The 13,289-nt window shown below is 39.0% G+C and overlaps 2 protein-coding genes across 2 annotated transcripts; one reads left to right on the top strand and one right to left on the bottom strand.

The window, feature by feature from the left end:
- Positions 1-6,200: 6,200 nt before the first annotated feature.
- tsr3 (TSR3 ribosome maturation factor) lies at positions 6,201-9,133 on the bottom strand. The gene is made up of 5 exons (XM_037691646.1): positions 8,761-9,133; positions 7,860-8,070; positions 7,424-7,617; positions 7,162-7,329; positions 6,201-6,259 (listed from the first exon to the last, which is right to left on the bottom strand). The coding sequence occupies exons 1-5, from the start codon at positions 8,879-8,881 to the stop codon at positions 6,201-6,203; spliced, it is 753 nt and encodes a 250-aa protein (XP_037547574.1). The 5' UTR covers positions 8,882-9,133.
- A 25-nt stretch (positions 9,134-9,158) lies between these two features.
- gnptg (N-acetylglucosamine-1-phosphate transferase subunit gamma) lies at positions 9,159-12,014 on the top strand. Its single transcript, XM_037690811.1, has 11 exons — positions 9,159-9,300; positions 9,423-9,477; positions 9,573-9,640; positions 9,787-9,841; positions 9,965-10,048; positions 10,154-10,247; positions 11,086-11,200; positions 11,295-11,377; positions 11,548-11,676; positions 11,769-11,850; positions 11,931-12,014. Exons 1-11 carry the CDS (start codon positions 9,234-9,236, stop codon positions 12,008-12,010), a joined length of 912 nt encoding a protein of 303 aa, XP_037546739.1. The 5' UTR covers positions 9,159-9,233; the 3' UTR covers positions 12,011-12,014.
- The last annotated feature ends 1,275 nt before the right edge of the window (positions 12,015-13,289 follow it).

Below are 13,289 nucleotides of genomic sequence, written 5' to 3'. Positions count from 1 at the left end.
ATTTCTCGTTCACAACTACACTTCCTTTTGAGGCGACCGACTTTACAGCAGTTGTTTAACGACATCAGCCACATCAAGTGCTTCTCGTGCGTGTGGACTGCAATGTTTTTAACTTCATACACTTGGGATTTATTTCAGAGATAGTCATTTCCATCAGCTCTTCAGAAAAACAACGAGACATTCCTAAGATTAGCGTGTTGACAGTTTCTGGACTTCAAGTGGTGAAAAGAAGGGTTAAAAAAGAAATATGTGTTGAGGCTGGTGACTTCCTTGATGAAAGTAGCCAAACTCATCAAAAGCCTAGTGTTTAAAGAAATTGAATTATGAGTCATTATTAAATTTATTTTTTATTTTTTGTTTTGTTTTTTATACGAGGAAGTGCTTTGTGTTGTACTTCGTTAAATGAGATTTAGAGGAAATGTGCTCATCTGCGCATTTAGTTCAGTTTAGGGGTGTTTTACAGTTTAATTTATTTTTCATTCAGTACTGTGCATAACTTCAGCACCTCCATATTGTCATATTTTTTTAAAAATGCATGGACTTTATAACAATCTCCATTTGTTTCATAAATCCCACTTTATACACTTCAGCAGTTATCAGTCGGGTGTAAAAGGGGTCCAGAATATACAAACCGGATTCCAAAAAAGTTGGGACACTAAACAAATTGTGAATAAAAACTGAATGCAATGATGTGGAGATGGCAAATGTCAATATTTTATTCATAATATAACATAGATGACAGATCAAAAGTTTAATCTGAGTAAATGTAACATTTAAAAAAAAAAACAATATGTTGATTCAAAATTTCAGTGTCAACAAATCCCAAAAAAGTTGGGACAAGTAGCAATAAGTGGCTGGAAACAGGAAACTGAGCATATAATGAACAGCTGGAAGACCAATTAACACTAATGAGGTCAATTGACAACATGATTGGGTATAAAAAGAGCTTCTCAGAGTGTCAGTGTCTCTCAGAAGACAAGATGGTAAGAGGATCACCAATTCCAACATTGTTGCACAGAAAGATAGTGCAGCAATACCAGAATGGTGTTACCCAGCGTAAAATAGCAAAGACTTTTAAGTTATCATCATCAACCGTGCATAACATCATCAAAAGATTCAGAGAATCTGGAACAATCGCTGTGCGTAAGGGTCAAGGCCGTAAAACTTTACTGGATGCTCGTGATCTCCGGGCCCTTAAACGTCACTGCACCTCAAACAGGAATGCCTCTGTCAAGGAAATAACAGAATGGGCTCAGGAATACTTCCAGAAAGCATTGCCAGTGAACACAATCCACCGTGCCATCCGCCGTTGCCAGCTGAAACTCTACAGTGCAAAGAGGAAGCCATTTCTAAGCAAGCTCCACAAGCTCAGACGTTTGCACTGGGCCAGGGGTCATTTAAAATGGAGTGTGGCAAAATGGAAGACTGTTCTGTGGTCAGATGAGTCACGATTTGAAGTTCTTTATGGAACACTGGGACACCATGTCATCCGGACCAGAGAGGACAAGGATAGCCCAAGTTGTTATCAACGCTCCGTTCAGAAGCCTGTATCACTGATGGTATGGGGTTGCATGAGCGCTTGTGGCATGGGCAGCTTGCATGTCTGGAAAGGCACCATTAATGTAGAGAACTATGTTCAGGTTCTAGAACAACATATGCTCCCATCTAGACGTCATCTCTTTCAGGGAAGACCCTGCATTTTTCAACACGATAATGCCACACCACATTCTGCAGCAATCACAACATCATGGCTACGTAGGAGAAGGATCCGGGTACTGAAATGGCCAGCATGCAGTCCAGATCTTTCACTATAGAGAACATTTGGTGCATCATAAAGAGGAAGGTGCGACAAAGAAGGCCCAAGACGATTGAACAGTTAGAGGCCTGTATTAGACATGAATGGGAGAGCATTCCTATTTCTAAACTTGAGAAACTGGTCTCCTCTGTCCCCAGACGTCTGTTGAGTGTTGTAAGAAGAAGATAACACACAGTGGTAAAAATGGACTTGTCCCAACTTTTTTGGGGATTTGTTGACGCCATGAAATTTGGAAACAACAGATTTTGCCCTTAAAATGATACATTCTCTCAGTTTAAACTTTTGATCTGTGATTTGTGTTCTATTCTCAATAAAATATTAGATGTTGGCACCTCCACATCATTGCATTCAGTTTTTATTCACAATTTGTTTAGTGTCCCAACTTTTTTGGAATCTGGTTTGTATTTCAAATGTTTATTTTTTTAATGTTGATGATTATAACTGACAACTAATGAAAAAACAGGATCTCAGAAAATTAGAATAAACTTAAGACCAATAAAAAAAAGGATTTTTAGAAATGTTGGCCAACATTGGCCAAAGTACATGAAAAGTATGAGCATGTACAGCACTCAGTACTTAGTTGTTGCTCCTTTTGCCTGGATTACTGCAGCAATGCGGCGTGGCATGGAGTCGATCAGTCTGTGGCACTGCTCAGGTTGCTCTGATAGTGGCCTTCACTACTACTTCACTACACTTCACTACACTGCTACGCCGATGACTGTCAGATCTACCTGCCACTGAAACCAGCCAGTGCTTGTTCCGTCCACCCTCTCCTCAAATGTCTGGACGACATTAAGACATGGATGGCTTCAAATTTTCTAAGTTTTAACGACCAGAAGACTGAAGTCATTGTCTTTAGCCCTAGCTCAGCTGCCGCCTCTTATCCTGTGAACCTGGACTCCCTTCAGCCTTATCTGAAGCACTCTGTTAAAAACCTTGGAGTGGTTTTTGACTCGGATTTTAAATTCGACAAACAGATCAGTTCGGTTCTGCAGAGAAGCTTCTTCCAACTGCGGCAGGTAGCTAAGCTCATGCCAGTGCTGTCTAGACCCGACCTTGAGACACTAGTCCATGCATTCATCACAACCCGCCTGGACTATTGTAATTCACTGTATGCTGGGGTCAGCCAGGCCTCTATCTCACGGCTACAGCTTGTCCAGAATGCTGCAGCTCGGCTTTTAACCGGTACACCGAGGTATGAGCACATCACACCAGTTCTGTCCTCCCTACACTGGCTTCCTGTGAGAACTAGGATTGATTTCAAAATTCTCCTCCTGACCTAAAAGTACCTAAATGGCCTCGCACCCATCTACCTCTCTGAGCTACTGGAACTATATGTTCCCTCTCGGGCTCTGAGATCATTCGATCAGCTGCTTTTGGTTGTTCCAAAAACACGACTGAAGCTCCGAGGAGATCGGGCGTTTTCTGTCATGGGTCCCAAACTGTGGAACAACCTACCCCCCAACATTAGGCATGCTACCTCCCTTCCTGTGTTCAAATCACTGCTAAAAACATATCTGTTCTCTCTGGCGTTTCATACTGTGTGAGTTGATTTAGTATATCTTGTTCCATATCTTCATTTTAATGCTGTTGTTTTAATTTTTCAAGGTATATTCTTACTGCTTTTTATTTCTTAGTGTTACCCTTAGTGTTAAGCACTTTGATAACAGTCTATTTGTTTTAAATTGTGCTCTATAAATAAATATGACTTGACTTCAGCTCTTCTGAATTGTTGGGTCTGGTGTATCGCATCTTCCTCTTCACAATACCCCATAGATTTTCTATAGGTTTAAGGTCAGGCGAGTTTGCTGACCAATTAAGAGCATGGATACCCTGGTCCTTAAACCAGATACTGGTAGCTTTAGCAATGTGTGCAGGTACCAAGTCCTGTTGGAAAATGAAATCTGCATCTCTATAAAGTTGGTCAGCAGCAGGAAGCATGAAGTACTCTAAAACTTCCTCGTAGACGGTTGCGTTGACCTTGGACCTCAGAAAACACAGTGGACCAACACCAGCAGATGACTTGCACCCCAAACCGTCAATGACTGTAGAAACTTGACACTGGACCTCAAGCAACGTGGATTCTGTGCCTCCTCTCTTCCTCCAGACTCTGGGAACTTGATTTCCAAAGGAAATGCAAAATTTACTTTTGTAAGAGAACATAACTTTGGACCACTCAGCAGCAGTCCCAGGCGAGATGCGTCTGACGTCGTCTCTTGTCTAAGAGTGGCTTAACACAAGGAATACAACAGCTGAAACCCATGTCTTGCATACGTCCACGCGTGGTGGTTCTTGAAGCACTGACTCCAGCTGCAGTCCACTCTTTGGAAATCTCCACCACATTTTGGAATGGGTTTTGTTTTACCATCCTCTCCAGGGTGCGGTTATCTCTGTTGCTTGTACACTTTTTCCTACCACATTGCTTCCATCCCTTCACCTCTATTAATGTGCTTGGACACAGAGCTCTGTGAACAGCCAGCCTCTTTAGCAATGACCTTTTGTGTCTTGGCTTCCTTGTGCAAGGTGTCACTGGTCATCTTTTGGACAACTGTCAAGTCAGCAGTCTTCCCAATGATTGTGTAGCCTACAAAACTAGACTGAGAGACCATTTAAAGGCCTTTGCAAGTGTTTTGAGTTAATTAGCTGATTAGAGTGTGGCACCAGGTGTCTTCAATATTGAACCTTTTCACAATATTCTAATTTTCTGAGATACTGAATTTGGGGTTTTCATTAGTTGTCACTTATAATCATCAACATTAAAAGAAATAAACATTTGAAATCTATCCGTCTGCATGTAATGAATGCATATAATATACAAGTTTCACTTTTTTGAATGGAATTACTGAAAAAAAATCAGCTTTTTCGTGATATTCTAATTTTATGACCAACACCTGTATTACATATATAGTCTGACATGGCAATAAAATTAAATCCTTTTAAGATATTCACATACAGATGCTCAGCAGGTTTAAGTATGAGCACTTTTTAGTGAGTGAAACTCAAAATACTAAACTATAATTGACCTTAAAGTTTAGTTCAAATACAAGTTTAAGTTTGAAAAGTATTTATTTTGAGAAAACCATATATCTGAAAAAAAAAAAAAAGTTTGGGGGTGATTTCTGATCTTGATAATTTATTTCTAATTGTGTGACACAGTCTGCGTGAGCTGCATGTTTTGAATTTGAGCTTCAACGCTTTAATTAGTTGTGCGCCTAATAATCAAATGAAATGAATAATTCTCTATTTTTTCATAGCTACGTGTCAGAAAAGTCATTTTATTTTAGTATTCAGTGACTCAGAACAAGTTTAGGTTGACTTCCTGTGTGAACTATTTTCTCACAACTTAAAAAAAAGGGGTTGCCATCCTGATGAAACAGGACATTCTTAGGCTGCAAAAACAAATTCTGTCAAAAAAGATAGGAAGAACATGAATCAATAAATTAATACCTAATTTAAAAAATGTGCAGCCATCATAAAAGGTCTGCTGTCCACAGTGGACAACCATGATCTTTTATGACAAGGTCCTTTCTGAATTATGAAATGAAAACTCTTCAAAGTGTACCAACAAACAATTTGACCAATTTGACAAATTTCATCACAAATTTAAACCATTGACTCACCCAAAGATCAGAAAGATCAGACCATTCTTGAACAAACTATATTTTGGAAGATTAAAGTAATAAACTGTACAACTATGAAAAGTAATATCTTCTAAAATATCCTTCCTTGGTCCAGCAATGTTCAGTCAGGTCATCTGGATGGTTTCTTTTTTTGTTGAGCCGTTTCGTCCTTCGTCCAAAGGACTTCTTCAGTCCGAGGAGCCACAAACAAACTAGAGTCCCACAAGCAACAACTCTCATAGTGGAAAAACAGTTTGCTGGTGACTGAACATTGTTGGATTTGCACCTGGATTATTGAGCATGAACTTTGGTGTTTTGAACCATTTTGGCATGGCTGCCTTAGAGGAGTTGATGGGGGAAAGGGCGGGCCCCAGAAACCATCTTATAACCAGCAAACTGTTTTTCCACTATGGGAGTTGGTGCTTGTGGGACTCCAGTTTGTTTGTGGCTCCTCGGACTGAAGAAGTCCTTTGGATGAAGGACGAAACATCTCAGCAAAAAAAGAAACCGTCCAGATGACCTGACTGAACATTGTTGGATTTGTACCTGATTATTGAGCATGAACTTTCATATCATGCCTTGGTGCACAAAAAAAGAAAGTTGGTGCAGGTTTGTGTTTTTATCAGCAATACTATTTGATCTTTACCATTAGGTCCATTGTTTTTGCTATTGTTGGATGCAACTGGGACCCTGTGTACATAATTTCATACCATCTCATGTATCACATGTGGTGAAATGACAATAAACCTACTTGAACTTGAACATTACCTCAGAGGTCTGTTAAGATTCCTACATTCCACTCCGGAGTTCACATCAAATGGATCTGTGAACAGAACACAACTTTCACTGAGACAATACTCTATTAACACAAGATAAATCCCAACAACTACTAAACCCATGAAGACACTCCTGTCAGTTTTAATTCATAGTTTCAAATTGATTGGTGTTGTACAGGACCATGGGAAAACTTGTTGTGAAATGGAATATTAAAAATATCCTGATGCATGCTCAACTTATCAGCATTTGACAATGTTCAGTTAGGTCATTTGGACAGGTTCTTTTATTTTGCTGAGACGTTTCGTCCTTCATCCAAAGGACTTCTTCAGTCCTAGGAGCCACAAACAAACTGGAGTCCCACAAGCACCATAGTGGAAAAAAAAAAAAAAAGTTTTCTGATGATAAGATGGTTATCACCAGAAATAGATAACTGCTGGATAGCAGTTTTTTTTTTTCCACTATGGGAGTTGGTGCTTGTGGGACTCCAGTTTGTTTGTGGCTCCTCAGACTGAAGAAGTCTTTTGGATAAAGGACAAAACGTCTCAGCAATAAAAGAAAAAAAGAATTATGACCTGACTGAACATTGTTGGATTTGTACCTGGATTATTGAGCATGAACTTTGGTGTTATCAGCGTTTGCAGAATAGGCATTTTGGTGCCACTGCTTATAACAAACTTATCACGCTTCAAAAACTTTCATATCAAGTCAGTCGAATAAAAAAACGGGAAAGAATTATTATATCTTTCTTGAGTTTTCCTAAAATGTGATTAAATGTGATCCTTTCATGGTAAAGATGAGACATTCTATAGTAAAGATAGCGAGAAACAAAAACAAAGTCCAACTGAAACTCGTGAAATTCATGCGAGGCAGAATAAATACCAAGCCACGCCCCATTCCACAGCTACACAAACTATAACGACAAACTGGATCATTTAACCACTATTTTACCAAACTCCTCCTCTTCTGGTTTTGACGTCAGATACTCCTTCTCTACAGACAGCAGCTCTTCCTCTGACTGACAGGTGGCATAGCGGTCAAGCAGAACTCTATTGAGTTCGATGAATACGCGTCCCCATTTGAATTTCTTCAACAGGAGCACAGCCAGTTCTTCAAAACCTGAAATATCACATTGATCACTTACAGGTGGGGCTTATTTGTCCAAAGTACACTAGAGCAAATTATTAGAGAATAACTGGAGCAGAACCCTCACCAACAATACAGAAGGTGGCAGCGAAAGCCTCAACACAAGATAACTTGCAGGGTTTGCCATAGTTGACAGGGTTTGCAGCGACTAGGTATGGCAGTAGTCTGGGATGACTTCCAACCATCTTACTGAAGGGTGTCTCCTCCAGTTTGGCCCAAGAACAGTCAATCACTGCTAACCCATTCTGAGCCACAATTTCTCTGTGTATGAAAGCACATACATGGCTTTATATATCTAACAAATTCAAACTGAATGAATAAAGGACACAAGTGTTGTAATTTTGGTATAGCTGTGGTAAAATCTACTTTTTAAATGGCTGGTAATCAGGTATAACACATTTACACATCCTTGAACAATCATCACTATGAGATATAAAACTGCACATTGTATTGGAAAGCCTAGTGCCCTTGATGTGTGCAGAATAAAAGAAGAAACAACAAACCTGTCTGCTGGAGTCACATACTTTGTGCCCATTGGACTCAGTATGAGACCGTTGAATCTCTGGTTGATGCGCAGGTTTCGCACAAAGCCCTTCCGCACAAGCTTTCTGCCAGTACATCGTTTCGGATCACAGTGACCCAACTCCCACATGGCAAGTGGACAAGGCAGTTTCACCTGCGGGGCCTCTGCTCCCTCCTCTAAGTGAAGACTTGCTGAGAAATGCAATGATCACACAGAACACACAGTAAATTATCTCTTTTATTCCCTCTTTTATAGCGCTTCAGATCTTTGTTGCTCACTTCCAAAATGCGAAAATAGACAATAATGGTTTTGTCTGTGTTTGACCATCACGTCAAACCGCTGGACAAAGGCTTATTAAACTTTCAGAAAGTAACGACTGGGTGCACATCTAAAACTGATTAATTAAGTCACCCCACTTGAAGAAGGCACAACTGACCTCTGAAAACATAAAAATGGCTCAGGTTTAGTCATTTTTGCAGATGGTGAGCTAAAATTTAGTGTGGTGGTAGCTGTGTGATGACATAACAGACCAAAATAGCTATAACTGTGTCCCTTCTCATCATATGATTATCTTAACTTAAAATTCTGGTATACAACGTGGCAGGCCGTATGCATTAAATAACTCTGGACCTTTCATTAAATTGAACAACACCCTGTTAATTACTCTGTACTAACTCAGAAAACAGCACATGGAGTGTGGTTGCATAATCAGAATGTCATAGTTTGAAAAGAATTGTCATTAAACACTCTGTCATAACTTTATAGAAGACACAGATATTGACTTAAGTGTTGTGGGGACTCATGCGTCATGGGTATGATACATGTGAATTGTTGACATGAGACAACAACTGAAACATATTTTAATATGAAAACAAAATTACCTTCAAAAGTGGCGTGCATTTCTTCTGTAAAGGTCTCTAACGATTTCCCCTTCATTTTATGCCGTTTATCTTTACCCCTATTGTCAGGACGGACAAACTTGCCTTGTTTCTTTCGTCCCATGATGCAATCTGTCAGATGAGATTTAAACCTAGCTAGCTGCTTTGCTCAAACTTTAGTCGTCTCACGGACGGTGGCTATTTAAGTGTTTTATAAATGCTTAAGTAATTTACGACCAAAATATTTAATCTTAATTTAACTAATAGCTGCCCTTAGTTTATTTTTCACTTATGTAAAATGCGTAGACGTCTATTAGCTTAGCTTGTTGTCGAAGGAAACACGAAACACGTTTAACTCTACGTAGGACATAAGCGCATGCGCAAAGTTTGTTTTCGTCACGTGACCAATCACTTGACAGGCACGATTCAACAGCGGAAATGCAGCGAGGAAGTCTTGTTTGATTTTCAAATAAACCATGTTCCCTTTATATAGCAAATCATTTCATTTTATTGGAGTTTTGGCAATTATTTTGTCGTTCTACGGTAAGTACTTTTATTGCTACAGTTTATTATTGTAAAACAAATACAAACTATGCGCGCCATGTTGTTGTGTGCTGCTGTCTTAATTGACTGATTGAACTCGTTTTTTCTTTATTTTTTTCCAGTCAGCCATGCATTCGCTGGTAAAATGAAGATAGTTGAGGAGCCAAACACATTTGGGTCGGTGAAGCAAACGCATCTGGGTTATACTGTGACCCTTGCGGACTTACTTCTTTCTCATCATTGTTTTTTCTTATTATTATTTTTAAATCTAGGTTGAATAATCCTTTTATGGCTCAGGGAAGCAGATTACAACCCAAAGTCACCCCATCACCAGTTTCTGGTAAAATGATTCAGCATTATTTTAAGTCAATGTTTTATTTTAGCAATATTTTAAACCACATAGAGATCAAAAGATTACATGTCAAATGTTGAGTGAATTTGTTTGTCAATCACTGGAAATAATCCATAACTAATGTTGTTCTGAAGGTCCAGCACACCTTCATCGTCTTGCTGGAAAATGCTATAGCCTCATCGAGTCAACGTACGTATGTAAAACATCATGCAGTTTGATAATGCCTGTTATAGTTTCTTTTTTCTATTAACTTTTATGTCATCCCGATGAGCTGAAAAAAAAAGACTATCAGTGTAACCGGTTGTTTTTCAGGTATAAATATGAATTCTGTCCGTTTCATAACGTAACTCAGCATGAGCAGTCATTCAGGTGGAACGCCTACAGTGGAATATTGGGGTAAGATGCAACACTGCAGCTCACCGTTATAATTGCAAATATAAATGTTTGAGTTGTAGTGAGGTACCCAAGGGTCAGACCTAAATCTACGTGTGTCCCTGATAGGATCTGGCAGGAATGGGAAATGGCGAATAACACCTTCACAGGCATGTGGATGAGAGACGGTGATACTTGTGGAACCAGAAACCGAGAAACAAAGGTGTCTGAAACTCACTTATGACACACATTCCTAGTCATTTAATAGTTTCTAAAAGGATATGTGCTTTGGGGCAGGGGGTTCTTTTTAAGTGTGGCTTTATGTTTCTATGATCAAACAATGCTGCTTTGCATTCTGCCATTTTTGATCCACAACTAACTCATTCTTGAAGTGACTCGACTTAAAACAGATGGTTCTGCTGGAGGTTTCTTCCTGTTAAAAGGGAGTTTTTCCTTTCCACTGTTGCCTTTGTGCTTGCTCAGGATGGGTTTCTGTTCAGTGCCCTGAGACAACTTCTGTTGTGATTTGGCATTATATAAATAAACTGAATTGAATTAAACTGAGCTGTTCAGATATTGGGGATAAAAAAGCATGAATAAAAAGTATGTTAATTTTAAACCTTGAAACTTGCGAACTAATTATCCCACAATGTAAATTTTTGGTAGTTCAGATCTTTCTAAGTGGGGTTCTGTGAAATCAGTCTTACTATCTGTAGATGGCTTGCTGACCATCCTCAGTTTGGAGTACCGTTAATAGAATTTAATTAAACGTATTGACAAGCTAATTGCTAGTCTGAGTGATGCCAAGACCAAAGTGGTGACTTGAAAACTTCAGTCTCCAGAAGTTCATAGCGTTGGTCTTGACTTCATTCAGAGTAGCAATTAGCTTGTCAACACTGAAAATCAAACTATTTGTTCAAACTGAGGTTATTCAAAGCTAACAGGTAAGATGTTAACTGTTCATTGCCTTTCTACACCTTAAATTTCAAATCCATCATCACATCATCATCCTTTTACATGTATATTATTAAATTTGTTAAAGTGTTTCATGTGATCTTTAGGTGATTCTGGTCTGCAGCAATAACACCAAGCTGGCTGAGGTCTCAGAGCCCAGCACCTGTGTGTACTCACTAATCTTTCAGACGCCACTTGTCTGCCATCCACATTCTCTTTTAGGTAAGATTCCAGAGGTATAAATCTTCCAGGCTTCTTGGTAATGACAGTTCTCATGGTATTTATGTTCGATTTATCTGTTTGTTAATTTTTGCAGTGTACCCGACGCTGAATCAGAAGCTCCAGGAGGAATGGGATGAAGCAGAGCAGGCTCGCTATGAGGGTCTGATTACTGAGCAGGTGGAAATCACTTTGACAATGTAGTTTGTTTCTATGTGAAAGATGTCAAACTGGGGCTCAGTTCACACAATCACATTTTCAATATTTCATATACATTTGATTCAAAATGAGTTTCTTTTTTTTCCTTTGGAAGGTGAATTAGAAGCTGTTATTTGCCATTCTTGTCACAGGGGTACAACAACCTCTTGAGGGATATTTTTGAGGATGCTGGACTCCTAAAGAGCCTCAAAGTGAACATCAATCTGCCGGAAGCTGAAGCAGATTCAGAAAAGCAAAACTCTTTACAGAAATGTGAAGAGGTAAGTGTTAACACAAATGATAACCATGTCTTTGTCCCACATCCAGAAACACACCATTGAATCCATCTTTAATATGGAATATATTCTTGCAGAACTCCAAAAAGCAGAAGGAAGAGATTGAGAGGCTGCGAGCTCTCCTAACGCAGCATAATATCCCCTTTGATCCACAGACAAGTCAGTTCACCAATTTAGTTTTTTTATACTGTTGATTTTTACATGAACCTTTCTGTGTAATATTGTTTTCTGTGTGGCAGATGAAGAAAACCATCCAGTGAGCGTCACAGCTAAGGATCAACACTTGAGAGGAGACACTGGCCTCATTGAGCTGCGGTGACATTCACCAAGACGAGTCTGTTTATTGGTCAGTGTGATCAGCTGATAAGCCACTGAGGCTGTATTTGTAGTGAGCCTCCCCCCAAAAAATTGTCCATATCTAAATCTTCACTCTCACCAACATGGAGGGGCATTTCTATCAAACAAAGCTGAGGATTGAAGGACAGTCTATGAAGCTCTGATAAGCACAACTTCTCAGTTTGGGCAGGTTTAAAGTTTCTTCTTCATTGTTAATATTTCAGACATGAAGTTCTGTCTCCTCCAACATGTGCACAAATGTGTGTTTGTAGCTTTAGCAACACCTTTCATGAACTACTTGATGGATGTGAGTGAAACTCAAAGTAATTACTGCATCTACAACTGATTTATTTTTAGATTCACCCAAACTGAAAATGACTACCACAGCTAATCAGCAGAAGGCAACATAAATATGACGACTCAACCAAGTTTAGATATTGACGTAAAACTTGGCGTGATATTACGAGTCTTCTTCAGCTCATACTCTGAGCACTACACATTACACATCTTAATCTAAAACTTTGGCATTAACTGTTGGCATCAATGCTTTTTGTTAGCAAAATATCTCAAACTGGACAGAATTTAGATAAAATCTCTGAACGTAAATATTAAATATTCATCTACAGATCATTGATATTTTGGAGTTAGCCCAATATACAGTAGGATGTCCACAATAGCCAGTTGACCTTAGTAAACACAAAATGACTACAAATCATTTTCCTGATTTTAAGTTGCTAGTTATTCCCAATTCATATTAGTTTAAATGCATCGTGATATAAATTCCTTAAAGGAACCTTCCAACTCTTTAAGTTTTTACAAACCAGATTCCAAAAAAGTTGGGACACTAAACAAATTGTGAATAAAAACTGAATGCAATGATGTGGAGGTGCCAACATCTAATATTTTATTCAGAATAGAACACAAATCACAGATCAAAAGTTTAAATTGAGAGAATGTATCATTTTAAGGGAAAAATCTGTTGTTTCCAAATTTCATGGCGTCAACAAATCCCAAAAAAGTTGGGACAAGTCCATTTTTACCACTGTGTGGCATCCCCTCTTCTTCTTACAACACTCAACAGACGTCTGGGGACAGAGGAGACCAGTTTCTCAAGTTTAGAAATAGGAATGCTCTCCCATTCATGTCTAATACAGGCCTCTAACTGTTCAATCGTCTTGGGCCTTCTTTGTCGCACCTTCCTCTTTATGATGCACCAAATGTTCTCTATAGTGAAAGATCTGGACTGCATGCTGGCCATTTCA

This window comes from Nematolebias whitei, chromosome 17 (genome assembly GCF_014905685.2).
Source record: "Nematolebias whitei isolate Nwh7 chromosome 17, NemWhi1, whole genome shotgun sequence".
Classification (NCBI taxonomy): domain Eukaryota; kingdom Metazoa; phylum Chordata; class Actinopteri; order Cyprinodontiformes; family Rivulidae; genus Nematolebias; species Nematolebias whitei.
This window is presented reverse-complemented; position numbering and strand designations above follow the sequence as displayed.